Consider the following 26,056-nt stretch of genomic DNA (forward strand, 5'->3'; position numbering starts at 1 on the left):
ACACAGCAGGCCAAGCAGCATCTTAGGAGCAGAAAAGCTGACATTTCGGGCCTAGGCCCTTCTAGGCCTGAAATGTCAGCTTTTCTGCTCCTAAGATGCTGCTTGGCCTGCTGTGTTCATCCAGCTCTACACTTTGTTATCTCCGATTCTGAAGCATCTGCAGTTCCTTTTATCTCTGAGTGGAGACAGTGAGACAAGTCTGAGAGAAGAGGTCAAAGTTGGAAGGGTGAGAAGAGCCTTAGAGGGGATTAGAGTAGCTGAAGAGCTTGAGGAGATATATGATTTGGAACAGTGCAGTTAAAAGAGAGAAAGGTAAAGCAAGAGTCTAATTAATATTTCCTTATTCTGCTTGTTTTTAATCACACTGGAATAGAGACCTTCAAGCAAGCAGTAATGCTGCTCATGCAAATGCAAAACTGAGTGGAGCAGATCATAACAATGAGAAGCTGACTTTCAGATGACCATTGTGACAGCTTTCCACATTATAGTCCCCAAACCCTAACAGCCCCTTCTACCATTTTTCCCACCCTATTTTATCTCCCATTTCAACCTGTTTTTGCCCCACTGATTTTAGTTTTTTTCTACCCTGGCTTTATCTTTTCTCCCCTCATCCAGTTTCTTTTGACCTACATCCCTGATTCATTTCACACCCTCTCTCAATTCAACATTTTCTAGTTTTTTGGCCCTGATTGGTTTGCACCTATACCTCAACACCACCCTCGGGATAGTCTGAGGGCTCTCTGCTTCTTTCTTGAACGGCAGCTCTGAATAGTCCCATCTACCAACCACCCTCCTCTGCCTAGTTAAGATAGCAACCCTACTCTGCTTAGTTAAGATTATTCTCACTTTGGACAATTTCTGCCTAAAATTGTCAAATAAAATATGTGGCAATGGATAGTTGATTATCCTAATTGTGCCTGACTTTTTGTAGCACATGTGGTATGTTCCTTGTTCCAGTCTTAATGATTGACTCCCATTTCATTTCTGACTCTGTAGGTGCTGGCTTCTAAATTTGTCCTAAACTGGAAACTGAACTTAGAGTCTATCGGCTCTAGAGTTGAAATATAGATTACTGCTACTGAAATTTCTATCTGTAATAAGAGTTGATGATGGAAAGCAAATAATTGGCAATATTTGAAACCAGTAACAAGTAAATTCTGAACTACATGATTTCCAGATGCGGTGACTAAACGGTGCACGTGATGGAAAAGTGCTGGATCCTACCAAAAGTGGGAAATGACCCAAATGGTATGAAACGCTTTGTAAAGTGTTATCCTTCGAATTGCCCCTTATATTCAGGCTATGAAAGAACACGTTTTCTCTTTAATGTTGAGAAACAAAACAAATTTCTGATCCTGAAGGTGCAGCCAAGTTTTTATCCACTAAACATGTGACAAAAATAAATAAAAACACCCATGATGATCTGAAACCTTGCCAAAAGCTACTGGAAATCACTAAACATGCAACAGACCTTTGGATTTTATCAGAATCAGTCAACATAACCTTAAACTGCATTACTTGGCAACATGGTGATAACAGATGAGACTTTTAAGAAGTTTTTTTCCAAAGCATTTCTGATGTTTTCATACAATTTTGTGATCTACTTTGAGATTAAATCAGTCACTAATGAGGTTTAGTAAACAAGTGCCAACTGTTAGATGGTTGTAACATAAACTTACAATTTTTATATGAAACCTCTTGATTTACAGTTTGTTGGGTTGGCACGTTGGTATACTGACATAATACTTCTACATATCCATGAGTTCACAAAATGCTCAACAAAGCAAATTCAGTTTGCACAAAACCAAGATGTGCTGTCTGCCAAATTGAAAAGGTCAAATGCTAAATGGATTCATTTTCTTTTTGTTTAAGTCAAAGTAGAACGAACACAATGTTCCAAACAGTAGAAGTTGAAAGTGTTTTCAGAATGTGGGATATGGAATTTATCCTACTTAAGGCTGACAGAAAATTCTCATGAACATTCAAATTGTTCACCAGAACAGATCCCTTTTAATAAGCCCAAATCATGAATATACCAACATTTTGGGCTAAAATTTCTGTTCAGTGTCAGGACCTTATGCTAGTGCCAATTCTGGAGGTCACATTGGAACCAGTGACCATAATTCTATTAGTTTTAAAATGGTAAAGAATAAGGATAGACCTTGTATAAAAGTTACAGTTCTAAATTGGAGCATGGGCCAATTTTGACAGTATTAGACAGGGATTTTCAAAGGTTGATTAGGATAGGCTGTTCGCAGCTAAAGGGATAACTGGAAAATGGGAGGCTTTCAAAAGAGACATAACGAGAGTTCAAAAACAGTATGCTCTATTAGAGTGAAGGGCAAGGCTGGTAGGTGTAGAGAACACTGGATGACTAGAGATTTTGAGGCTCTGGTGAGGAAACACAAGGAGGCAAATGGAGCTGGGATTAAGGGTTGTAACCAGTAGAATGGTGAAACTAGACGGCGAAAGTGTGCTCCTTCAATCTCACTTTAAACACTATGATTTTTTTTCTATTGTTCAGGGGAAAATAATTGCTATTTGTACTGGACATCATAAGATTAATGGAAAGTACTACTGATTTTTTAACTCCAGAAGAAGCCAGTGAAATGCTGCTTTTTCTTCTCCTTTTTTAAATACATTGAAGTGTGATTACCAGCCTTTTCTGAAATGATTAGTTTACTGGGGCATAGTTATGCAGACATCATCAGGCTTTTGGCAACTCATCCTATAAGACTAGGACAATGGATGGGATAGAGAAAGCATTATATGCAAGATCAATGCCTTCCAGAATTTAACATACGCTGAACAATATTTTTCTCTGTACTCAGCTTATGGATGCCGAGGTCAACTATACCAACTTCTCAGTGATGTGATATTGGCTAACTTAACACTTACCAATGCTCAAATATGGCATCATCATGGCTCAATGATTTAGAATGTCATATGGTGTGCATTTACAAATATAATGACTTCCTGAGCTAGTTTTTGCGGGACTAACAAAGAACAAAGAAAATTACCAGTAGTGTTCCGTAGGGACCACTGTTGTTTGTGATACACATAATTGTGTACAAGAACAGGCCCTTCGACCCTCCAAGCCTGCACCAATCCAGATCCTCTAGCAAAATCTGTTGCCTATTTTCCAAGGATCTGTATCCCTCTATTCCCTGCCCATCTATCTGTCTAGATACATCTTAAATGACGCTATCGTGCCTGACTCTACCACCTCTGCCGGAAATGTGTTCCAGGCACCCACCACCCTCTGCATAGAGAACTTTTCACGCATAACTCCCTTAAAAGTTTTCCCCTCTCACCTTGAAACTGTGATCGCTAGTAACTGAGTCCTCCAGTCTGGGGGAAAGCTTCTTGCTATCCACCCTGTCTATACCTCTCATGATTTTGTAGACCTGTAGATCAGGTGCCCCCTCAACCTCCAACTTTCTAATGTAAATAATCCTAATCTACTCAACCTCTCTTCATAGCTAGCGCCCTCCATACCAGGCAACATCCTGGTGAATCTCCCCTGCACCCTCTTCAAAGCATCTACATCTTTTTGGTAATGTGGCGACCAGAACTGTACATAGTATTCCAAACGAGGTTGAACCAAAGTCCTATACAACTGTAACATGACCTGCCAACTCTTGTACTCAATATCCCATCCAATGAATGAAAGCATGCCATATGTCTTCTTGACCACTCTATCGAACTGCATTGCCACCTTTAGGGTACAATGGACCTGAATACCCAGATCTCTCTGTGCATCAATCTTCCCCAGTGTTTTTCCATTTACCATATGGTTCGCTCTCGAATTAGATCTTCCAAGATGCATCACCTCACATTTGCCTGGATTGAACTCCATCTGCCATTTCTCGACCCAACTCTCCAATCTATCTATATTCTGCTGCATTCTCTGACAGTCCCCTTCACTATCTGCTACTCCACCAATCTTAGTGTCATCTGCAAACTTGCTAATCAGACCATCTATACCTTCCTCCAGATCATTTATGTGTATCACAAAAAACAGTGGTCCCACACGGATCCCTACGGAACACCACTGGTCACAGTTCTCCATTTTGAGAAACTCCCTTCCAATACAACACTCTGTCTCCTGTTGCCCAGCCACTTCTCTATCCATCTGGCTAGTACACCCTGGATGCCATGTGACTTCACTTCCCCCCCCTACCATGGGGAACCATATCAAATGCCTTATCATAGTCCATGTATATGATATCCACAGCCCTTCCCTCATCTATCAACTTTGTCACTTCCTCAAAGAATTCTATCAAGTTGGTTAGGCATGACCTTCCCTGCACAAAACCATGCTGCCTGTCACTAATAAGCCCACTTCCTTCCAAATGTAAATAGATCCCATCCCTCAGTATCTTCTCTGGCACCTTCCTCATCACTGACATTAGGCTCGCAGTCTATAATTACCTGGATTATCCTTGCTACTCTTCTTAAACAAGGGGGCAACATTAGCAATTCTCCGGTCCTCCGGGACCTCACCTGTGCTCCAGGATGCTGCAAAGATATCTGTTAAGGAGCCAGCTATTTCCCCTCTCACTTCCCTCAGTAACCTGGGACAGATCCCTTCCAGACCTGGGAACTTGTCCACCCTAATGCCTTTTAGAATACCCAATGCTTCCCCCCTCCTTATGCCAACTTGACCTAGAGTAATCAAACATCTATAACTAACCTCAACATCCATCATGTCCCTCTCCTCAGTGAATACCGATGCAAAGTACTCATTAAGAATCTCACTCATTTTCTCTGACTCCTCGCATAACTTCCCTCTTTTGTCCTTGAGTGGGCCAACACTTTCTCTAGTTACCCTGTTGCTCCTTAGGCATGAATAAAAGGCTTCGGGATTTTACTTAACCCTGTTTGCCAAAAATATTTTGTGACCCCTTTTAGCCCTCTTAATGCCTTGCTTCAGATTGGTCCTACTTTCCCGATATTCTTACAAAGCTTCGTCTGTTTTCAGTCACCTAGACCTTATGTATGCTTCCTTTTTGCTCTTTGCTAGTCTCTCAATTTCACCTGTCATCCATGGTTCCCTAATCTTACCCTTTCTATCCCTCATTTTCACAGGGACATGTCTGTCCTGCAGTCTAATCAACCTCTCTTTAAAAGCCTCCCAACATATCAAATGTGGATTTACCCTCAAACAGCTGCTCCCAATCCACATGCCCCAGCTCCAGCCGAATTTTGCTATAGTTGGCCTTCTCCCAGTTCAGCACTCTTCCTTTAGGAAAACGCTCGTCTTTGTCCATCAGTATTTTAAAACTTACAAAATTGTGATCACTATTCCCAAAGTAATCCCCTACTTAAACTTCAACTACCTGTCCAGGTTCATTCGCCAACACCCGGCCCGGTATGGCCCCTTCCTGAGTTGGACTATTTATATATTGCTATATAAAACCCTCCCGGATGCTCTTTACAAATGCTGCTCCATCTAAACTCCTTACAATAAGTGATTCCCAGTCAATGTCGGGAAAATTAAAATCTCCCATCACCACCACCCTCTTGCTCCCACATCTTTCCATAATCTGTCTACATATTTGTATCTCTATCTCACGCTCGCTGTTGGGAGGCCTGTAGTACAGCCCCATCATTGTTACCGCACCCTTCCTATTTCTGAGCTCTGCCCATATTGCCTCACTGCTCGAGTCCTCCATAGTGCCCTCCTTCAGCACAGCTGTGATATCCCCTTTGACCAGTAATGCAACTCCTCCACCTGTTTTAGCTCCCTCTCTATCCCGCCTGAAGCATCTATATCCTGGGATATTGAATGTTCAAGTTTTATTGCTCATATCATTTGCAGAAGTATTTTATAGAAATATTTGTTCACAGTAAACATGTTGTTGAAAATTTGCTTTACCTGTCCAGATGTATTCAGAACTGAAGCCAAAGCCAAATCCATGCGAAATCACAAGTGGCTGTAAGTAGTTCTGGAGCTCAGGCTTTACGTACAAGAATGCGCAACCTTTAGGACTACACAGCCATTTATGGCAATTGGATGTATAGTAATCAGCACCTAGACAGCTGAAATACAGAATTATTATAGTTATTCAAATATTTAATCATTTGATGGCAATACAATTTTAGGAAGGTCATAATGATAAGCAGTTACAGTTCTTAGAATTAAGGGGATCAAAGGGTTTAGGGAGAAGGTAGGAACAGGGTACTGAGTTTGATGATCAGCCATGATCATATTAAATGGAAGAGCAGGCTCAGAAGCCTTAGTGGCCTTGAAATAACTCCACAGAGGCTAGTATTCCGTCATGAAGTCGCCCTTTATTTACACGTTGAAAGTCCTTGACACAGGTCTGGCTCTCTCAAAGCAAGCTTTCACAGTGTCAGAATATTTGACACTCCTCTTTATATGTCAGCCAGGGTGCCCTGATTGGATTAGATTAACAGCCTCAATCAGGGAACTCATGTTCTATAAGGTCCACCTGACCAACGTTGTTACAATCACAGCTGACCTTTGGCCCTTTTCTACATTACCATGTTTCTATATCATGTAGCTATTTTGGACCAACAGCCCAGAAGTTTTAAGTTCTAACAGCCGCCTGATTGAGACTGTTTCAAGAGGTCAAAGCGATTAAATCATCCAGAAATGCAATAATATTGTCATCACCAAATGATTTGGATGAGAATATAAGGAGCATCATTAGAAGCATGTGGATGACACCAAAATCGGTGGTTATAATAGTCAGTGAAGAAGGTTATCTAAGAGTACAATGGGGTCTTGATCACCTTGGCCAAGAAGTGACAAATGTAGTTTATTTTAGATAAGGGGAAATGTTGTATTTTGGTGAGACAAACCAGTGTATGACTTTACACAGTTAATGGTAGGACCTTGAGGAGGGTTGTCGAATAGACAATCCTAAGGGGAGCAGGGATATAGTTCCTTGAAAGTGGTGTCACAGGCAGACAGGGTGGTGAAGTAGGCATTTGGCACGCTTGTCTTGATCAGTCAGCGCATTGTGTACGGGAGTTGAGATGTCATGTTACAGGTGTACAAGACATTGGTAAGGCCACACTTGGAGTACTGCTTGTAATTCTGGGGTCTTCCTGCCATAGCAAGGGTTTTATTAAACTTGAAAGGGTGCAAAAGGATTTACAAGAATGTTGCCGAGACTAGGAGATTTGAGTTAGGGGAGGCTGGACAGTCTGGAACAGTTTTTCCCTGGAGTGTAGTAGGTGAGGGGCAAACTTATAGAGCTTTATAAAATTATGAAGGGTATAGATAAGGTGAATAGTCAGGATCTTTTTCCCAAAGTAAGAGAGTCCAAAGCTAGAGATTTAAGGTAAGGGGGCAAGAGTTAATTAAAAGGAACCTCAGGGGGTGGAATGAACTGCCAGAGGAAGTGGTAGATGCAGGTAAAATTACAACATTTATTTGAGGTTTGGACTGGTACATGAATACGAAAGGTTTAGAGGAATATGGGCCAAACACAGGCGAATGGGACTAGTTTAATTTACGAAACCTGGTCGATAGGTCTGTTTCCATGCTCTATAACTCTATGACTATGAGGTAAATTGCTGTAGGTTTACTTGCCTGAGTTTCAGATCCATTACACCTAGTGAATGTGCTCCATCTATAAGTACCCGTGTACCCCTACCAGATATATAAGAGATTTCAAAAATTAAAAATGCTACTCAAATTACAGGTATATTCACAATAAATTTGCTTAGCAATATTATGTAATAAATATAGAAGAATGGTGCACTTGTTATACACATACAAATCAGAATCATGGTTCTTGGACTGAAATGGTTCCCTGACTATGGCAGGATGAGTTAAGTCAGGCCTATACTTTCTGGAGCTGAAAAGAATGCGAGATAAAGGCATTGAAAGAACCAAGATTTTGAACAAGTTTGACAAGACAAACATTGAGATGCTTTTTTGCTCCAAATGTCTAATCTAGAATGCAGGGGCACAGCCTCAGGATAAGAAAGGGATTTAGGCTGAGACGAAAAGCAATTTCTTCATTCAGAGGTTTATGAAACATTGGAATTTTCTAACCCAAAAGACTTGGAGGCTGCTTCATTGAATATTGTTATGGAGATGTTTTATCCAAAATATTAATTTATAATAAAACAATATTTATTACGTTGATTGAACACACACACACACACACACACACACACATATAACTTGTTTCAGAGATAGTAGGAATCCCTATATTTAACTTGAACTGTTTGGAAAGAATGCTCTGTAAAACTAAAGATACAGCAGCAATAATGTTACAATTGCAAGGGACAGGCTTGTCTTGGATGAAGATGCCACATGTACATGATTTTCAGAAACAGGTCATATGACTCACCTTGTAGATGAAAAGAGATATTAGATTTCAACACAGTCAGTCAGAGAAGAAGCTTGTATGGAGCAAATGACTTTGCACTCTCTTGTCTCAGAACCCATGCTCTTCAAAATATCAGAGTTGAAAACCCACTGGAAGGCTTCATCACTGCAAGTGAAAGGTTCTTAAAGGGGAATTCAAAATCTACAACATTGTCTCCAGAAACACAAATTCAGGTAGCCATTTCTGATGCAGCAAGAGACCACAACACCAACATGTTGTGGGGAAGGTTATTTCAGCTACAGAGACAATCTATGAATGTTTTTATTCTAAATTTATGTTACTTGACCAAAGTACATTTAAGATATAACTTTACAGAGTTTTGTTTTTCTCAGTCTTAGAGCTATTGTGTATATTCATGTGTGTTTTTCAGGAAGGCAGGTTCATACATTTGTACAGTTAAAATCTTTTGTTCATTTTTACATTTTCATTTGAATACATTTTGTTTGCAGTTAACTAGCTCGTTATTTGGTTCTGAAGGAACCTGGTTGCATGTTTCTGACATTTACCTATACTTGGCAATATCACCTTACTTTTTAAACTCAAATTTTGATGTGACCAACGGAGGAATAGTGCAAGGAGAGGAATCTGTTCGTCACTCTGAGCTAGATCATAACAACACTATCAAGGCTGGGATGGAGATTCCACGATTCTTTGTGAGGCAAAACAACTTAGTATCTTTATTCATATTAAAGTCTGTCAATCACAATGTTAAGCTTTATTAAATGTCTTTCTTGAGGTAAGTGAAACAAATGGTGGTTATTAATCATCTGAGCACACATAAATCAGGAGCAGGTATAATAACAGGTGTTGGATGAGAGGGGTAAGACTGAGAACATCAATAAATTCTGTCCACAAAAATAAAAGCTTGTGTGTCTTGCTCTCTGTCTCAACTAATGGCTCGGACTATATTAACACTGCACTGGCTATTGGTTTATGCTACATCTTTTGTCAGCCTAACTGTGACTTGTTTTCCACTTTTTACCCAGATGCCAATGTGAATTAGTAAGCAGTAATATGAAAAAAAATCTATTCCTATGATGTCAGTTATACCATATAGCAGTTAAAGTATTTTGAAGCAAAGAACCTAACATTTTTATTATTTTCAGTGCTTTTGAGCAAAAGAATTTAGCATACATTTTTCTATGAACTAAATTTATATAGATTGGTTTTAGCTAAGGGTATCTTTACTCAATGTTAGCTATACATCACTAAATTTCTCTCTGGTTGTATAGACCACGTTTCCAGAGAGAAGGGAGTCAGTTCATCCAGTTTCACCCATGCTCACTTTTATTTACTATTTACCAGAGCACATGTAACACGGGCTGGTGCCAATAAGCTAGATTCAACTGTGCCTCCCTACAGTAAAATTACTAAAAAAAAATAAAATGTATCTCCTACTTCAAGATACTAAGTTTCAATGATCTGGTATTCAGCTTCTACAGTCTGGCTAGCCATTCTGAGCTTGGAACAAGCATTTCTTGTCTTATCACAGTAGAAACTCAAGAGTGGAAATTGTGCAAGATCAGACAAGGTACTTAAGGGGTGAACACTCGACTATCACGCAGCTTGCAGTGAACTCTACCTATCGTCTACTGCTTAAACTGAGTTGTTTTATAGTGGTGAGGAAGTTCCAGGCATCTAAATGGAGTCATATGAAACATGCTCCATGTTAAAAGAGGATGGGGAGGATGTTGATAATGGCCAACAAACTTAAGCCTGAATTTTTACAATAATGGAGAGCCTCTCCATCATTGACAGACATGGCTAAAAACTCAGAAGTCCCCCTCCTAATAACTACCATTTTTGCAGGAGCAGAAATGGGGATGGATCAGGTTTCCCACATTTTGTTTTGCTGAAACACTAGCTCACAATAATCTGCAGCTATCTTTTATGTGATTTTGGTGGCCTGAGTGTCTGAAATATGAAATGCACAGATTAGACCTGGAAGGAGAAGATCTGACCTCTGTGGATTTTAGGTTAAGATACTGTTCTGGAGAGTTAGGTACCTCTTTGGAGAAGGTCATGTACCCTTTGATGGAGGAATCCCTTTGCGATTGTTGTAAAAAACAGTCGCTGGAAATGTGAAGATGTACTGTCAAAAGTATCAAGGCATTTAAAAATCCTGTATTTTAATCCGTTGAAAAAATTGTCTGTAGACTTAAAAAATACTTGCTGTTTCACTCTCTTCATTCAGATAAGCCTGAATGCTAACCATTAGCTGATTAATATTCAATAACTGATTTGACTCCCTTATATTATTAGATCACAGTGCTTTCAGTTTCAGTTTGATTGACACTTTGAAGATGGACTGTGAACTCCAACGTTTGTTGTGATAAGGGATTATGCACTGGAAAAAAATCTCTTAGATTATAAAGGTGCAGAGAGTTACAGGGAATGAATGAGAAGTATGCAATAAACACAGCACATGAAACATTGTCAGAAGGTAAAATAACAGGTATAAGGCATAAGGCAAATAGAGATTTATAAACAAGTTAAAATGAACAACAACTTGATATCCAAATTTCAATTTTGATACAGTACTGAGCAGAAGAAATTAACAACTTGTATTTATGTAGTATCTTTACTGTAACAAACCATGTCAAGACAATTTATAAAAAAAGAAAAAGCCAAAACAAACGCAATGGTATAATTTAGGTTGTTTACAAGTATGTGGCATAACTTGATACCATTATTCTAAGTGGAAAGGAAAAATTCTTCCTTTAATATCAGTTAAATTCGACAAGATGTTAGACAATGTAACACAAAGTATATTAATAGTGCATTGTTCACGATGGGTTTGATTTAATTCAAACTCTGAATGTTACAAACCGCTGTTTTATTTATCTTGAGATAAACTGTCTCTGTGAAGGAGGAAGAATATGATAAAAATGTTTTTGAACATAACTAATTTTATACCATAACTTTTCCTCCGCAGGGCTGCCAACCCTTAGGAATGTCTTGGAGTCTTCTGAAAATAAAGATTAATATACAGCACACTGTAACAAGCAGTGGTGTTAAAAACATTTGCCTTTAAATTTCTTTGAATAATTTATTATTTGCGGTGGACAAAAAAAAGAGAAGTTTGGCCTGACAGCCAAGGTTAACCCAATTGGAAACACTAGAGTCTGCTGGTTTTCTAACTGGGATGGAAAGATGGCATGCTTGGAAGATTGACCAATGGAAGGATTGTCAGATTTGGTTCGAGTCTGAAATGTCATATGCTGCAGCCTGCTGGAACAGACCAAACCAAACCTGGCAACCCTAATCCTCTTCCTTAAGGAATTATAAAACTTACTGCATGAGTGAAATGAATTTTCTCCTACATTACCTTTGGTGACAAATGTCAATGATTTCTGGTAATGGATTTGTAAATGACGCATCGCTGGGAATGTGATCAAACACAGCCAGTTTTGTCCCAGGCTGCAAAGACTCCTTCACTTTTGTGATAATCTAAGCAACAGAAATAAAATCTGGTTAAATCTGTTGTATGTTGCAATGTTTCTCAAATTTTAGGATAAAACATTTCTAACGTTCAATCTATAAATTTCCCAGCCTGTCAAATTCAATGATAAGAAACTTCAATCATCATTAACGATGGATACAGGTCTAGAAATTGGACTGCAGGCTACCTGTTTCTCAAGGACTAATTGGACTATAAGACCCCACTATGCTAGTTAAGGAAGTATGCAGACATTTCTGGTCATAAGCACTTAGTTCATCATAGTGGGTAAGGGAAAAGACATAAGTTATTCTGTACCTGTGGCTGAAACAAGTCAGGACATATGCAAGTAAGAGCCTTGTCAGCTTTGTTTCAGGTCCCTCTTCCACAGTGGCCTGGACTCGGTGAACGAAGCTCTTGTCATTGCCTGCAACTATGTTTTGCAACTCACCCTGAATGAGGACAGTCATCATGCATTTTTTGATGACATTAAAGGGGACGATTCTGCTGCTCCTTGCCCACCATATTGCTGATCACTAACCCTTAATCTCCAACCCTTACCTCCTTCCCTCCATACAACTGCTGACTCCAGTCTCAACTCCTTTGTCTGTCCCAGGTCCTGATCACCAGCTTTGTGTTCTCGGAAGCTCGAAGATTTCCGAGCCCTGGTTCCAATTTCTGGGAAGCCAGCCTCAGATCTCATCATTCTGAAGCAGTGAAAATATCTTGCACAGCTAAAAGTTGTTTGAGTTCCTGACTGGTTGTGAATCTGGACCAATTTTAACACATACAGTGTTCATTTGGGTTAGACAACGATACCGTTCTGATAATTACAATGGTATTTCATACAGCTGAAAATCAATTTTTTTAATAAATATTGTTCACAGTGTTCATATTTCCAATAAAAAAATGTTTCAATAGGTCAACAACCTGGAAAATATTTCCTTTGTGTATTTTATGTCAATTCATAGTAACAGCCCTGGAGAGGGGAAGAGTGGAAGTTTGAAACAAAAACAGAAAATACTATAGAAATTAAGCAGATCCGGCAGTATATGTGAATTTTTCCAGCACTTCCAGTTTTTATTTTAAATTAGACCGAGCGACAGCTCTATGCATATGAGGGCGCTAAGAGAAGATGGTGCCACTAGTGGCACCTTACAGGAGACCACTGAATATCTTCCTGCACTGTTTGCAGTTGTGTTCTTATCTTTAAGTCTTTCCAAAAGTGTCGAAAGGTTGTAATCAGTGTGCACAACTGTCTTCGATACACTGTTTCCAATATAAACATTAAAATCTCGTAAGGCCAGTACCAAGCTCAATAACTCTTTCTCAATGGTTGGGTATTTTCTCTGAGGAATATTGAACTTCTTTGAAAAATATCCGATTGGCCTTTCAGTTCTACAATTACCCCCTGTAACAACACAGCTCCAACCCCTACATCACTTGCATCGATAGTGACATAGAACATAGAACAGTACAGCACAGTACAGGTCCTTTGGCCCAAGACGTTGTGCCGAGGTGCCGACATATTATCCTGCAAAGAGCAATTTACCCTAAATACTCTACATTTTACTATCCTCCGTGTGCCTATCCAAGAGTCACTTAAAAGTCTCCAAAGTATCTGACTCTGCTACCACTGCTGGCAGTGCATTCCACATGCCCATGCTTTGTATGAAGAGGCTTCAAGAAGTTTGGCATGGCTAAAACTGGTGCAGTGATAAATTCTCAAATGCCTCCTGGCATTGGTTTGTCCACCAAAATTTTGCATTTTTCTTTAACAAATCTGTCAGAATTACCTCCACACTACTCAAGTTTGATACAAATGTCCTGTACAATCCACTCAGTCTCAAAAATCAGAGCACTTCCTTCTTCAAGGATCATCTTGGAAATACCTCAATGGCCTTCATCTACACATTCCTTGATGCCACATCCGTCTGTGCCCGATGTTGTGTCCTAATAACATCACTTCCACCTTCGCAAATTCTGTCTTTGCCAAATTTATGACCAATTTTGTCTTCTTTAGGTTCTCAAAGAGTTCTGCCAAATGCACCATGTAATCTTTTCACAAAAGTCTATAGATCTCTAAGTCACCTACATAGATGGCACAATTAGTCAATCCTGCCACAACTCTAATGATAAGTCTTTGAAATGTGGCTGGAGTGCTCTTCATTCCAAATGGCATTACTTTAAATTGCTGTAGCCCATGTGGAGTTACAAAAGCAGAAACTTCCTTTGTTCTCTCCGACAAAGGAACTTGCCAGTAAACACAAAGTAAGTCCAACTCTGTGAATGTAAGAGGCTTGTCCAACTTCTTCCACACAATCTTCCAGCCGTGGAATTGGGTATGAGTCTGATTTAGTCATCGAGTTCACTTTCTGATAATCCTGGCAGAGTTATTGAGTACCATCAGATTTGGGAACAACACGATCGGCGAACTCCAATTGCCGTGACTCGGCTCAATAATGTCTTCTTGGGGCATTGCTTCCACTAAGTTCTGTGCCTGTGTTGCTTTGAGAGGATTAAGCCTGTAAGGGGTTGTTCATCGGAATTGCATTCCCTACATCAACCCCATGTACTATGGCATTAATCCTCCCCATTCTACCGTTGCATATGTCTTCATTGTGCTGCAATAAGCCTTTCAATTCAGTTCGCTGTTCTGGGACAAATAGCTTACCAGCTTATCCAATTCTTTCAGGGCTTCCTCATTATTCAATTTATTCTGAGGCACATCAGAATCATTTGGATTTGATGCCTCGCTCTGAGGGGCAGTAATTAATACCTGTTTCTCTGGTTTCCTTTCTCTGTCATAGTAAGGTTTCAGCACTATCACAGGACAAACCCGATAATTTTTTTTTCCTATCTGGCATCTTTATCAAATAATTCACCTGACTTAAGTTCTTTTCAATCTGATAGGGACTACTAAACATTGCTTTGAAGGGATCTCCTACACCACTGATAACAGCACCAATACTTTATCCCACAAAGGCAGACGTATGAATTTATGTACTGTGCCATCTTCAAATGTTGTCCAGTTAATTCACTGACTCTAAGTAATCTCTCACCTCAGATACATAATCGATTTGTGAAATCTCTGACTTTGGGCCTATCAACTTTTCCTTAATTAATTTTAAAGGCCCTGTTACTTCATGTCTGAAGATCAATTCAAATGGAATAAACGAAGTTGATTTATTTGGGGGCATCCCTAAGAGCAAATAAGATAAATGGGATACCTTTATCCCAATCATTTGGGTAATCCTTGGAATAAGCCTTCAGTATGGTCTTTAGGGTTTGATGCCACCTTTCCAATGCTCCCTAGGATTCAGGTGGTATGCACTAGATGTAAAGTGTGGATGCTTCAACTATCCATGACCTCCTTAAACAGTTTGGCAGTAAATTTGGACCTTTGGTCTGATTGAATCTCCCTGGGTAGTCCATAACAGGCAAAGAAAGCAAGCAACTCCTACTCAACCTTCTTTGCCTTGACATCCCATAATGGAATTGCCTCCACAAGTCTGGTAGACACATCCATTAGGATTAACAAATACTGGTTCCCATTTTTGGTTTTAGGAATGGGACCTACACAATCATAGCCCACATGAAAGGTTCTTCAAATGCAGGAATTGGCATCAAAGGCGTTGGTTTTATTACTGCCTGTGGCTTTTCTACCATTTGACACGTATAACAGGTACGGCAAAATTCAACCACACCTTTATATAATCCAGGCCAACTGAAATGCTTAAGTATCTTAGCATGAGTCTTCATCACTCATAGATGACCTCCTACAGGCAATTCGCATGCTGCCGGCAATACTTCCTGTCTGTTTGCTACCAGCAATCTAGTGAACTTCCCCCCATTTCTCCTCTGCACTAACCTGCCAAAACCTCTGTTTCCGTCTTAAGATTTTATCCTTAAGGTAATTCTGGATTACATTCTCTGAGTAGGACTGATGATATAAATCTTTTATTGTCTCATCTTTTTGTTGTAACTCCATTAGTCTTTCAGAACTAAATACTCTGCCTGCTTAGATTCTTCCTTTACTATTTCATCAAACAGAGTGTCAGCTAACTGGACCTCAACTCCTTCATCTTTCTCTTTGGTTTTCCCTTCTTGCTTTAACTTATGACTGGGATCTTGACATCAGAGAGTTTGGAAAAATTCCAGGGTATTTTTCTTTTAACTCTCCAGTTCCCTGGTTTTCTTTCAGCTTCTCCATTACAATGGACATTGCTTTTACCTTTGATCTGGGTAGGTCATTTCCAAGAACAAACTGTATTCCTAGAATAGACACTCTTTCAATCACTCCCACTGTCACTTCCCCAGTCTTGATTGGACTTTCTAGCCTTATCTTACACAGGGGAACTCAAAATCAATCTCCAATTATTCTACAGATTATCACTCTCTCAGGTACATTTTTTTTACAGCAGAGAGCGGCAGGAGTTGGGCAGAGTGAGGTCGGAGCAGAGAGACTGTTGGGAAGGCAAGTTATTACTATTTAAGCACTTACCTCGAAGCCAGCGGTCTTTTTACAGCAGAGAGCGGCGTGAGTTGGGCAGAAGTGAGGTCGGAGCAGAGAAGCTGTTGGGAAGGCAAGTGAGTGCTATTTAAGTAGAGAGTGTCGATCAGGGGCCTACAGGGAAAGTGAGTCACTACTTTAAGGTTTAAAAAACTTACCTCAACTGGCGGAGCCCTCTATTTCTGTTCCAGCAGCAGGAAGAGTGGGAGCTCCAACCAAGAAGGACTCTTTTGTGTCATTAAGGTAAGGGTTTTCAATTTATATTTCTTGTGTATCATGTGATTAATTAAAAGTTAAATTGGTTAATTGAATGAGACCGTAGCAGAGAAGTATGAGAAATTATTTAATACATAAATTGTAAAAGTTAACTAAATAAATAGTAATGGCTGGACAGGTGATGTGCTGTAGCTGTATGATGTGGGAGCTGGCTGATCCCATTGTGAACGGCAGCGACCACATCTGCAGCAAGTGTTGGTTGCTGGAAGAACTCCGATCAGAGTAAATGATCTGGAATCTGAGCTTCAAACTCTGCGGCACATCCAGGAGGGGGAGAGTTACCTGGACACTTTGTTTCAGGAGGCAGTCACACCCGGTAGATTAAGTATTTCAAATTCAATAAGTGTTCAGGGACAACAGGATGTGACTGTAAGTGAGGCAGGTAGGGGGATTCTGAGTTCAGGAGTGCAGGAGCCTCAGCCCTTGACTTTGACCAACAGATATGAGATTCTTGCTCCCTGTACGAATGAGGAAAAGGACTGTGGGCAGGATGAGCCAGCTGACCACGGCACCATGGTGCAGAAGGCTATTCAAGAGGGGGGAGCAAAAAGATAGGTAGTTGTTATAGAGGATTCTATTATTAGGGGAACAGATAGTATCCTATGCAAGCCGGATCGGGAGTCCCGCATGGTGTGTTGCCTGCCCGGTGCCAGGGTGCAGGACATCTCCAACCGGGTTGAAAGGTTATTGGAGTGGGAGGGGGAGGATCTAGTTATGGTCCACGTTGGGACTAGCAACATAGGCAAAGCTACGGTAGAGGACCTGTTCAGGGAGTATCAAGCACTAGGAAGAAAATTGAAGTACAGGTCCTCAAGGGTCATAATCTCTGGATTACTGCCTGAGCCACATGCCAATTGGCACAGGGAAAAGAAAGTTAGAGAAGTAAACACGTGGCTAAGGGATTGGTGAGGGAAAGAGGGATTCCATTTCATGGGGCATTGGCATCAGTTTTGGAATCGGGGGGATCTGTACCATTGGGACGGTCTCCACCTGAACCGATCTGGAACCAGTGTTCTAGCGAAAAGGATAAACAGGGTGGTCAGCAGGACTTTAAATTTCTGAGTCAGGGTAAGGGAAAACAACAGTGACAGGTAGTATGGAGTTAAATGGAAAGATAAGCAACAGGATAGCATGTGTACAGGTGAGTTTAAGCTCAAGGCAGACTAGGAAAGCAGCAAAAAGGAAGGATAACTTAGGACATCTTATGATTTCCAATATCTCTAATAATTATAAAGATAGTTAGCATTAAGGCACTTTACCTAAATGTTCGTAGTATTCGTAACAAAGTAGATGAATTAACGGCACAAATCATCTTGAATGATTATGATGTGATAGGCTTCATAGAGACATGGTTGCAGGGAGCTCAGGACGGGCAGTTAAACACCCAAGGATTTACAACATATCGAAAAGACAGGGAGGTGGGCAGAGGGGGCGGGGTTGCCTTGTTAGTTAAGAATGAAATTAAATCTATGGCACTGAATGACATCGGGTCAAATGATGTGGAATCTGTGTGGGTGGAGTTGAGGAACCACAAAGGCAAAAAAACCATAATGGGAGTTATGTACAGACCTCCTAACAGTGGTCAGGACCAGGGGCGCAAAATGCACCGGGAAATAGGTAGGGCTTGTCAGAAAGGCAAGATCATAGTGATCATGGGGGACTTCAATATGCAGGTGGGCTGGGTAAATAATGTTGCCGGAGGATCCAAAGAAAGGGAATTCATGGAATGCTTATAGGACGGCTTTTTGGAACAATGGAGCCCACAAGGGAGCATGCAATTCTGGACTTTTTAATGAGCCAGACTTTATAAAAGACCTTAAAGTAAGGGAACTGTTAGGAGGCAGCGATCATAATATGGTAGAGTTCAGTCTGCAGTTTGAAAGAGAGAAGGCAAAATCGGATGTAATGGTGTTATAGTTAAATAAAGGTAATTACAGGGGCATGAGAGAGGAACTGACGAAAATCGACTGGAAGCTGAGCCTAGTGGGGGAGACAGTGGAGCAACAATGGCAGGAGTTTCTGGGTGTAATTGAGGACACAGTACAGAGGTTCATCCCAAAGAAAAGGAAGATTACCCGGGGTGGGATTAGACAGCCAGCGCTGACAAAGGAAGTCAGGAAATGTATCAAAGAAAAAGAGACAGCCTACAAGGTGGCCAAGAGCACTGGGAAATCAGAAGATTGGGAAGGCTACAAAAACAAACAGAGGATAACAAAGAGAGAAATAAGGAAGGAGAGGATCAAATATGAAGGGAGGCTAGCTAGTAATATTAGAAATGATAGTAAAAGTTGCTTTCAATACATAAGAAACAAATGAGAGGCAAAAGTAGGCATTGGGCCGCTCCAAAATGATGCTGGAAGGCTAGTGATGGGAGATAAGGAAATCGCTGAAGAACTTAATAAGTACTTTGCATCAGTCTTCACAGTGGAAGACGTGAGTAATCTCCCAACAATTAAGGAGAGTCAGGGGGCAGAGTTGAGTATGGTAGGCATTACAAAAAAGAAAGTGCAAAAAGCTAAAAGGTCTAAAAATTGACAAATCTCCTGGCCCCGATGGGCTACATCCTAGAGTTCTGAGGGAGGTGGCTGAGGAAATAGCGGAGGCTTTGGTTGTGATCTTTCAAAAGTCACTGAAGTCAGGGAAAGTCCCAGATGATTGGAAAAATCACTGTTGTAACCCTCTTGTTCAAGAAAGGATCAAGGCAAAAGATGGAAAATTATAGGCCGATTAGCCTAACCTCGGTTGTTGATAAAATTCTAGAATCCATCTTTAAGGATGAGATTTCTAAATTCTTGGAAGTGCAGGGTCAGATTAGAACAAATCAGCATGGATCTAGTAAGGGGAGGTTGTGCCTGACAAACCTGTTAGAATTCTCTAAAGAAGTAACAAGTAGGTTGGACCAGGGAAACCCAGTGGATGTTATCTTTCTAGACTTCCAAAAGGCCTTTGATAAGGTGCCTCACGGGAGGCTGCTGAGTAAGGTGAGGGCCCATGCTGTTCGAGGTGAGCTACTAGCATGGATTGAGGATTGGCTGTCTGACAGAAGGCAGAAAGTTGGGATAAAAGGCTCTTTTTTGGAATGGCAACCGGTGACAAGTGGTGTCCCGCAGGGTTCAGTTTTGGGGTCGCAGCTGTTTGCTTTATATATTAATGATCTGAATGAAGGGGCTGGGGGCATTCTGGCGAAGTTTGCCGATGATACGAAGATAGGTGGACAGGCAGTTAGTACTGAGGAGGTGGGGAGGCTGCAGAAAGATTTAGACAGTTTAGGTCCAGGAAATGGCTGATGAAAGTCAACGTTAGCAAATGCAAGGTCTTGCACTTTGGAAAAAAGAATACAGGCATGGACTATTTTCTAAATGGTGAGAAAATTTGTAAAGCAGAAGAACAAAGGGATCAGGGAGTGTTGGTCCAGGATTCTTTAAAGATTAACTTGCAGATAGAGTCCGTGATTAAGCAAGCGAATGTAATGTTGTCATTTATCTCAAAAGGGTTGGAATATAAAAGCAGCGATGTGTTTCTGAGACTTTATAAAGCTCTAGTTATGCCCCATTTAGAATACTGTGTCCAATTTTGGGCCCCACACCTCAGGAAAGACATACTGGCACTGGAGTGTGTCCAGCAGAGATTCACACAGATGGTCCCTGGAATGGTAGGCCTAACATACAATGAATGGCTGAGGATCCTGGGATTGTATTCATTCAAGTTTAGAAGGTTGAGGGGAGATCTAATAGAAACTTACAAGATAATGTATGGCTCAGAAAGGGTGGCCGCTGGGAAGTTGCTTCTATTAGGCGGGGAGACTAGGACCCGTAGGCACAGCCTTAGAACTAGAGTGGGTCAATTTAGAACGGGATTGAGGAGGGATTTCTTCAGCCAGAGAGTGGTGGGCCTGTGGAAAGTGGAAGCCGGGACATTAAATATCTTCGGGTCAGAGACTGATAAATTCTTGATCTCGCAACGAATTAAGGGCTACGGGGAGAGTGCGGGTAAGTGGAGTTGAAATGCCCATCAGCCAGGATTAAATGGCAGAGTGGACTCGATGGACCAAATGGCCTTACTTCCACTCCTATGTCCTATGGTCTTATTTCAGAAGGAGTGCAAATACTTTCATCTCTTACTGTTACAGACTGACTAGCTCCCATATCTCTCGATATTTTAACTTCTTTACCTTCTCCCACTGTTCTTCCTGAGTAAGCCTTATCCACAGAAGTCAAGTTTTTGAAAAGATCAGACGCTGTCTTACTATCCAGCTGATGCCGGGGCAGTGCAACCTCCTCCAGCTCCTCACCATCTCTTGGGATTTCCTTTGCTACTTCAATGAATTGCACTGGTTTAGCCTCTTTTACCACATCCTTCTTCCCAGTGCCTCTCAATCCACCAGCACTGTGACTCTATGTGTCCCCTCTATTACAGTGGAAACACATGAGGCCTTATGCCTCTTTTTCACCCTCTTGGGTTTCGTATTCCTCATGTGGTAAACTGTTCCCAGTGTGATCTCTTTTTTGTTTTTCATTGATGGATCTCCCTTTTTGCCAATTTCTATCCCTCACAGAATAAACTGATGTTGGAAGATAGATTTCAATTAATACAGTAATGCGTATTCATCCGCTATCTCTGCAACTCTTCTCGCTGTTTTAACTTTCTGTTTCTCAACATGAGTTCTTATCACTTCTGGAAGTGAGTTTTTGAACTCCTCTAGCAGAATAATCTCTCTAAGATCCTCATGTGTCTTTTCTATCTTTAATGGTCTCACCCATCTATCGAAATTGCTATGTTTAATTCTTTCAAATTCTTTCCTGGATTGGTGCTGCGATCTCAGCTATTCATAACATATATTAATGATTTGAATGAGGGAACAAAATGTAACATCTCCAAGTTTGCAGTTGATACCAAGTTGGGTGGGAGGGTTAACTGCAATGGGGATGAGAAGATCCTTCAGCATGATCTGAACAGGTTGGGTGAGTGGGCCATTCAATGACAGACACAGTACAATTTGGATAAATGAGAGGTTATTCACGTTGGAAGCAAAAACAAGAAGGCAGATTACTCCTGGATGGCTGTAAATTGGGAGAGGGAAGTGTGCAGCAGGACCTGAAAGTCCTTGTGCACGAGTCGCTGAAGGTAGGCATGCAGTAAAGAAGGCAAATGGTATGTTGGCCTTCATTGCAAAGCAGGGATGTGTTGTTGCAGTTGTACAGGGCCTTGGTAAGACCACACCTAGAATGCTGTGTGCAGTTTTGGTATCCTTTTCTGAGGAAGGATGCTCTTGCTCTCAAGGAAGTACAGCAAAGGTTTATCAGGCTGATTTCAGGGATGGTGGGATCGACTAGATTGGGATTGTTTTTACTGGAGTTCACACGAATGAGGGGGGAATCTCATAGAGACTTATAAAATTTTAACAGGGCTGGACAGGGTAGATGCAGGGAGTATGTTTCTGATGGTAGGTGTGTCCAGAACCGGGGGCACAGTATGAAGATTCGGGATGGACGATTTAGGAAGGAGATAAGGAGACATTTCTTCACCTAAAGAGTGGTGAGCCTGTGGAATTCATTACCACAGAAAGCAGTTGATGTCAAAACATTGAACGTATTCAAGAGACGACTAGATATAGCACTTGGGGTGAACGGGATCAAAGTTTATGGACAGAAAGAGGGATTAGGCTATTGAGTTGGATTGTCAGCCATAATCGTGAAGAATGGCGGAGCAGGCTCAAAGGGCTAAATGGCCTCCTCCTGCTCCTATCTACTATTTTTCCATGTTTTCTTATATTTCTGAACCATTGTTTATATGCTTCTGGTACCAATTCACAGGCACTCAAAATAGCCTGTTGTACTTCTTCATATTCTCATGACACCTTATCTGACAGCACTGCATAAACCTCACTAGTCCTAACTACCAACTTGGTTTGAATGAACATCACCCACATTGTCTCTGGCCAGTTTATCTGGTTAGCCAACTTCTCAAGGAAAATGAAAAAGGCTTCTACATCTTTTTCTCAACAAATTTTAGTAATGTTTTGACATATTTGTATATATCCCTGTCAGGTTTTTGGCCATGATACGTCTGCTCATCATCATTAAGCCTGTCTTCTACCTTCATTTCCATCACTTTAAGTCAGCTATCCTGTTTAATTTGCAAATTCCAAAGTTCAAACTCTCTTTTTCTCTTTCTCTTTCCTCTGCATATAACTGTAATTCAAACAATTCAATTTCCTTTTCAAGCTGCTTCAACTGAATTCTAGCCATTCCCAAAGATTTTAATGGCCTTTCCAGCAAATTTAAATGTCAAACTATTGCTATAATTACCTCTTCTTTTCTCACACACAAAAGCAACTCTTCTTTTATACCCTCAATGACCCATTAATGTCTTACAATAGGATTGGTCCTAGGTTGTCAACATCATCAGATCTAAATTGAATTGACTTTTGGTATCTAGGGTCTCATTTAAATTAATTGGCTAAACTCAAAAACCTGTTGCCTTGGTAAAAATGCTGCTTTGCCTGCTAACACTACAGCCTTCTGATAATATTTCAATTTCAAGAACTCTCTGTGCATCTGATGTTGCTGCCTGCAGACATTTTTTCTTAATCACCAGGCATTTTAAAAAACACATCATCGTTTAAAGGGACCACGCACTCTTTCCCTTCTATCATTTTACAAACATGAAATACTCTACTCAACTTTGCAACACGATTCAACATGTATATTTTTCTTTATTCTATTCAAATGATTCCGGAAAGGCAATGCAACCACGAATTAAGAATTAGTGTATATTGGTAAATAACCCAGTAAAACAACAAAACTGTACCAAGGATAATGGGAACTGCAGATGCTGGAGAATCCAAGATCATAAAATGTGAGAGGGGGATGGGGTGAGGGTTCTGGAATAAATAGGGAGAGAGGGGGAGGCGGACCGAAGATGGAGAGAAAAGAAGATAGGTGGAGAGAGTATAGGTGGGGAGGTAGGGAGGGGATGGGTCAGTCCAGGGAAGACGGACAGGTCAAGGAGGTGGGATGAGGTTAGTAGGTAGATGGGGGTGCGGCTTGGGGTGGGAGGAAGGGATGGGTGAGAGGAAGAACCGGTTAGGGAGGCAGAGACAGGTTGGACTGGTTTTGGGATGCAGTGGGTGGAGGGGAAGAGCTGGGCTGGTTGTGTGATGCAGTGGGGGGAGGGGACGAACTGGGCTGGTTTAGGGATGCAGTTGGGGAAGGGGAGATTTTGAAACTGGTGAAGTCCACATTGATACCATTAGGCTGCAGGGTTCCCAGGCGGAATATGAGTTGCTGTTCCTGCAACCTACGGGTGGCATCATTGTGGCACTGCAGGAGGCACATGATGGACATGTCATCTAAAGAATGGGAGGGGGAGTGGAAATGGTTCGCGACTGGGAGGTGCAGTTGTTTGTTGCGAACTGAGCGGAGGTGTTCTGCAAAGCGGTCTCCAAGCCTCCGCTTGGTTTCCCCAATGTAGAGGAAGCCACACTGGGTACACTGTCCGCCTCCCCCTCTCTCCCTATTTATTCCAGAACCCTCACCCCATCCCCCTCTCTGATGAAGGGTCTAGGCCCGAAACGTCAGCTTTTGTGCTCCTGAGATGCTGCTTGGCCTGCTGTGTTCATCCAGCCTCACATTTTATTAAAACTGTACCAAGCCTGTGAATCAGAAAAATTAACCCAACATGATGAGATCTTAAGCGAAGGTCCTTGTCTGCCCTCTCAAGTGAACATAAAAGATCCTATTACACTACTTCAAAGAAAAACCAGGAAGTGCCTGGTCAGTATTAATCCTTCAAACAACCACAGATGGTGGGTCCTGCCCTTGGAATTTGTCTTTCTTTATGAAATATTTCTATACTGTGTATGCTAAATATCCCATTAATTATGTGCTTCCATATTGCTATTGACCTATTTCTTAACATAATATGCCAGTTCACTTTGGCTAGCTCTGCTTTCATACCCTTACATTTGCCCTTACCTAAGTTTAAGCACTAGACTTAGACTTAGTCTTCTCTCCCTCAAATTCAATCATATTATGATTGCTGCTACTAAGGGGCATTTCCATGGAGATAATTAATTAATCCTTTCTCTTGAGCAATACCAGCTCTAGCACAGCTTCATCAAAGATGTGCAGTCCTAAGAAACTATCCCAAAGACATTCTATGAACTCCTCACCTTAGCTACCTATGCCCACCAGATTTTTTCAGTTTAAAATTCCCTATGATTAACATTGTACCCTTCTGACAGGCTGCTGATTTTCATTTCCTTTATACTCCAGAGTACTGTGTGGTCACTGTTAGGAGACTTGCACACCATTCCCACAAGTGACTCCTTGCCTTTATTATTTCTCATCTTCATCCAAACCTTCTACATCCTGGTTTCCTGAACTTCGGTGACCCTGTCTGTTAAGCTAATACCATTACTGCTGAACACAGTCCTCTCTCTACCTTTTCCTACCTTCTTGTTCTCCGAAATACTTTTCAATATTTAGTTTCCACTCCATGTTATCCCGCAACCATTTTGCAACAATAGCAATCACATCATATTATTTGTGTTGTCAGTTTATCTGTTTTGTTACATGCTACATGTGTTAAAATACAGATACTTTCTACTCAGACAACAAAATGTGAGGCTGGATGAACACAGCAGGCCAAGCAGCATCTCAGGAGCACAAAAGCTGACGTTTCGGGCCTAGACCCTTCAGCAGAGAGGGGGATGGGGTGAGGGTTCTGGAATAAATAGGGAGAGAGGGGGAGGCGGACCGAAGATGGAGAGAAAAGAAGATAGGTGGAAAGAGTATAGGTGGGGAGGTAGGGAGGGGATAGGTCAGTCCAGGGAAGACGGACAGGTCAAGGAGGTGAGATGAGGTTAGTAGGTAGGAGATGGGGGTGCGGCTTGGGGTAGGAGGAAGGGATGGGTGAGAGGAAGAACAGGTTAGGGAGGCGGAGACAGGTTGGACTGGTTTTGGGATGCAGTGGGTGGAGTGGAGGAGCTGGTCCTGGTTGTGTGGTGCAGTGGGGGGAGGGGACGAACTGGGTTGGTTTAGGGATGCAGTAGGGGAAGGGGAGATTTTGAAACTGGTGAAGTCCATATTGATACCATTAGGCTGCAGGGTTCCCAGGCGGAATATGAGTTGCTGTTCCTGCAACCTTCAGGTGGCATCATTGTGGCACTGCAGGAGGCCCATGATGGACATGTCATCTAAAGAATGGGAGGGGGAGTGGAAATGGTTCACGGCTGGGAGGTGCAGTTGTTTGTTGCGAACTGAGCGGAGGTGTTCTGCAAAGCGGTCTCCAAGCCTCCGCTTGGTTTCCCCAATGTAGAGGAAGCCACACCGGGTACAGTGGATGCAGTATACCACATTGGCAGATGTGCAGGTGAACCTCTGCTTAATGTGGAATGTCATCTTGGGGCCTGGGATAGGGGTGAGGGAGGAGGTGTGGGGGCAAGTGTAG

General features: G+C 41.4%; 1 protein-coding gene across 6 annotated transcripts in view; it reads right to left on the reverse strand.

Moving 5' to 3' along the window:
• Positions 1-26,056, reverse strand: part of LOC125452783 (uncharacterized) — a 119,572-nt gene that overhangs the window by 19,689 nt on the left and 73,827 nt on the right. For all 6 annotated transcript variants that reach the window (XM_059645220.1, XM_048531622.2, XM_048531621.2 and 3 more), the window contains 3 exons: positions 11,704-11,825; positions 7,568-7,627; positions 5,882-6,045 (listed from right to left, as the gene is read on the reverse strand). In XM_059645220.1, coding sequence (XP_059501203.1) covers positions 5,882-6,045; positions 7,568-7,627; positions 11,704-11,825 — 346 coding nt within the window. The remainder of the gene's footprint in view (positions 1-5,881; positions 6,046-7,567; positions 7,628-11,703; positions 11,826-26,056) is intronic.

Source organism: Stegostoma tigrinum, chromosome 4, assembly GCF_030684315.1.
Source record: "Stegostoma tigrinum isolate sSteTig4 chromosome 4, sSteTig4.hap1, whole genome shotgun sequence".
NCBI classification, from domain to species: domain Eukaryota; kingdom Metazoa; phylum Chordata; class Chondrichthyes; order Orectolobiformes; family Stegostomatidae; genus Stegostoma; species Stegostoma tigrinum.